The sequence below is a fragment of the Embiotoca jacksoni genome, unplaced genomic scaffold (genome assembly GCF_022577435.1).
Source record: "Embiotoca jacksoni isolate LCO1_2020_lvr unplaced genomic scaffold, fEmbJac1.0.p SCAF_16, whole genome shotgun sequence".
NCBI lineage: Eukaryota > Metazoa > Chordata > Actinopteri > Embiotocidae > Embiotoca > Embiotoca jacksoni.
In genome coordinates, this window is record NW_027185296.1 from 13,791,892 (window position 1) to 13,795,527 (window position 3,636).

A 3,636-nucleotide genomic window follows, 5' to 3' on the forward strand; every position below is an offset into this window, starting at 1 on the left:
CTTGACCTTTGACCCCCCAGATCTCAACAATTCATTATTTGTACCAACTAATCTCTCTACCAAGTTTTAAAGAAATTCCCTCTCAGCGTTGTTGAAATATTGCATTGATGAGAACAGGATGTACGTACAGGCTACAGACGATGTGAAAACATAAAAACAACAACAACAACAAACAAACCTTGGAGTTGAAAAGTTACTATTATTACATATTATATGAAATTCAATTCTAATTCTATGTTCCAATTGAGAAGGTAGATTGATATTTCCAGTGATGAGAAAGGTGTGATGTCATGATGATTTGTTCCAAATGTTCAGTTGACCAATCAGATCTCTGGGTTGGAACCACTTGTTGAATAATTCATAAATATAAAACCCTCTTGGACTCAGAGTGTCATGGTTGTGACAGAGAAGCAGTGCAGACAAACCAGGCAGGAAGTGAGCTCAACTGACAGGCAACGAAGGCAAGACGAGGAGAGGTAAAGCGAAGGGGGAACAGGGAGCAGGTGAGGTGGTGGTGGTGGACAGGAGACCAGGCATGGCGAGGACGTGTGGGGACATCTGGTGGATGAGGTGGAAAACTGTGATCATAAGAAGAGTAATAGCTGACCTTTCAGACGTCTCTTTTGAGATGCTCATGTTTCATAACTTGTGCTTTTGGGTGTTTTTAACTTTGTAAGAACATATACAAGAACAACACCATGACACACAGGCTGCTGCTGCAGGACGAGACAGTGAGATTCACTAAAGTCTCCTGGTTTGGTCGAGTGAGGAGGAGCAGGACGTGATCTTCCTCACCGGATGATGTCGAGCTCTTCATTTTGTCTGAAGATTCTAACATTATTTCTAACAAGTGTTGCAACTTTTGAAAAATTTGCTTCACTGCTGTTATTGAATAGTTCTGATTAAAAAAAAACATTCAGAGCAGCATTTTGCAATTTTGCGTCATTCATTCGTCGCAGCAAATTTCCTGAGGCTAAATTTAAAAAACAACATACAACACACACTGTTTCACAGAGACACACACTAAATGCATGTTGTGTTCACTGAGCTCACATCACAGAGCGATGGAGGACGTGATGTGACCCGGCTGTCAGGCAGATGTTGCTCTCACCTGATCACATCACATCTTTGGCTGTTTCTGTCTTCCTGAACAGTGCAGCGTGTCTGCATATGCCAGATTCACCATCCTTCCTGCTGCCACTGTCCTCCTGTCCTCCTTCTCCCCTCCGTCTCGTCCACCAGCACCAGCGCCCCCTGCTGCTGATTGGCTGGAACAGCGTCTGACTCGGTCCGAGACACTTAGTTTCCCTAGAACCAGGACTGTTGGGATAATATTTTCAATATTGCAATAATAATAACTTTATTTTATAGTACCCTTAAAAAACAAGGTAAAAAGTGCTTTACAAAGACATAAGCAAAAGGGACGACAAATAGTTATTAACTACTTATAAATAATGTAAAAAAAAAAATTAAATAAATAACAAAGTGAGGTTAAAACATAAAATAAGAAGACTGTTCAAAAGAAAGAGGCATACTTATAACTCCAAGGGCTCAATCTCCTTTTTACCCGAACCAAGTAATGACTAACCGACCTCTGCTGAAAGATCTCTGCATGCTAAATCATTTCTAAAATGTACAGGTAACCAGTGCAGGGATGCTGAAATTGGCATTATATATAAATGCTGGCCATTTATCAAATGATACAGTCTCCACTCACACCTTTAGGCTTCAACATGAATGTCCAGGAAAACAGAGACGGGCTCTCACTACAAGAAAACAGCAAAACCTAAGCTTGATGCTGAGTTATTAGCAATTCAGTTAATAATCATTTGTCTGTTCATTCATTTGTGTCTGTGTGTATTTGAGCTGTTTCCCTGTCTTACTTTTCAACCTGATGCAGTCTGACTCCATTTCTGCCTCTGTGATGTTCACTTGTCTCTGGTTTCTCATGTCTGTGTGTCAATCATTGTTTTGGATAGATGGGAAGGGTTCTGCAGTTCAGATGAGTTTATTTGCAGTATCCATGGGTGATGGGCAGAGGTAGAGAGAGCAGCTGCTCACTTTGGTAAAAAAAAAGACCCTTAACCTCATCTATATACACACACACACACATATATATATATATATATATATATATATATATATGTGTGTGTGTATGCAAGAGAAAATTTCAAGTGCGAACACTGTTAATGTGTAACTGTAAATGTTACGGTTTTATGTAAAATGTTGGACAGGAGCATGTTTACCGCTGTGTTGCGTCACCTCTTCTTTTAACAACACTCTGTAAAGCCGGGGAACTGAGGAGACCCGTTTCTGGAGTTTTGGAAGTAAAAAGTTGCCCCATTATTGCATAAGTTTTTATTTTAGCTGCTCAACAGTTCAGGGTCTCCTCTGTCATATTTTAGATTTCAATAATGCGCCATTTTTTGTAAACTGGAGACGCGCGCAATCCCGCAGCAGAGATGTGTTCTTATAGTTCTCTTTGTTCCTGGGAAAGAATGAAGGACTCCAGATCCCCTTTTGTGTTTATTTATCGGTGACTCATTAGTGAATAAGAAACTTGTACCCGACACATGCAGATTTCAGAGCTGCAGGTGGACATGCACCTCACTCTCACACATTAAGGTCCCTTGTTCAACATCAAGCAAATGGACTCTGCACATTCACTTGCCTGTTAAAAAGGAAGACAGCAGAGGATAAAGTTAGACCGATGAAACAAGGGGAGAGGGTACAGAAAGTGATCAAAGAGCGACGGGAGGAACAAGTGATAGAAAGGAAGGAAAATGGTTGGAGATGTGAAGAAGAGCAGAGAGGGACGGAGCCGGAGAGGAGAGGTAGAAGGTTAAGGTAGCACGACGCTGCTCTGCCGCAGCCTACCGGGCGGGGGTGGGGGGGTTACTGCCGCGGAGCCCGGAGCCTGACGCGGGACGTTTCTGGTCTCGAGCACCGCGGATTTACTCCAGCTGGCACGCGCACAATGATGGAAATGGAATGATAACGAACGACAGCGCGAGATGGGCAGGCACTGAGATCAGCGCGAACTTCCCCCGGTGGCGGCTCAGCTTCGACATGGTAGGACAAAACCTGTTCCGGTACAATACTGTAGTAGAGAGTCTCTTCCTATTGGCGTGCTGTTCCGTGTTTTCCAAAAAGACGCAATGCGAGGAGTTGAATGAGTAACAAAGGCTACGCAGCTGGAAGTGGAGCAGAGCAGAGCGCGGCGGCCGTTTCTCCAACTGTCAAACACAACACATTCTCTCCGTCTTTTAGTTTGTTGCAGTGTCCGAAAATGACGGTCCGACCCGTGACGTTTTTCTTATGGAGTAAATCTGTCGCAGCATCTCATTCACAATCTGGCAAATAAAATGTCCCTTGAACGATGGCAAACATACACACCGACACAACACACGTCGAAAAGAGCGTTGACTTGCCAAGACCCATTCTCACATTCGGCACACGCAAGACACACAAAACACCGACATTTAACATCAAATCTAAACTTTGACAGTCGTGTAGCCCGTTCATCCAGTCAGTGCTTTCCGTCCAACTCACCGGAAGCTAGCAGCGTAAAACCATGATTAAAGTTAATATTTTACTGACAGGAAGCTCTTTTTGATCATTATATCTGTGCCGAAT

General features: G+C 43.1%; 1 protein-coding gene across 3 annotated transcripts in view; it reads left to right on the forward strand.

Annotated features, from left to right (window-relative positions):
* The first annotated feature begins 2,641 nt into the window (after nucleotides 1-2,641).
* Nucleotides 2,642-3,636, forward strand: part of nfic (nuclear factor I/C) — a 55,464-nt gene continuing 54,469 nt past the window's right edge. Inside the window, exon 1 of one of the 3 annotated variants that reach the window (XM_069151031.1) lies at nucleotides 2,642-3,072. In XM_069151031.1, coding sequence (XP_069007132.1) covers nucleotides 2,992-3,072 — 81 coding nt within the window. In that variant the 5' untranslated portion in view covers nucleotides 2,642-2,991. The remainder of the gene's footprint in view (nucleotides 3,073-3,636) is intronic. The other 2 variants (XM_069151028.1, XM_069151029.1) reach the window with 2 other exon arrangements.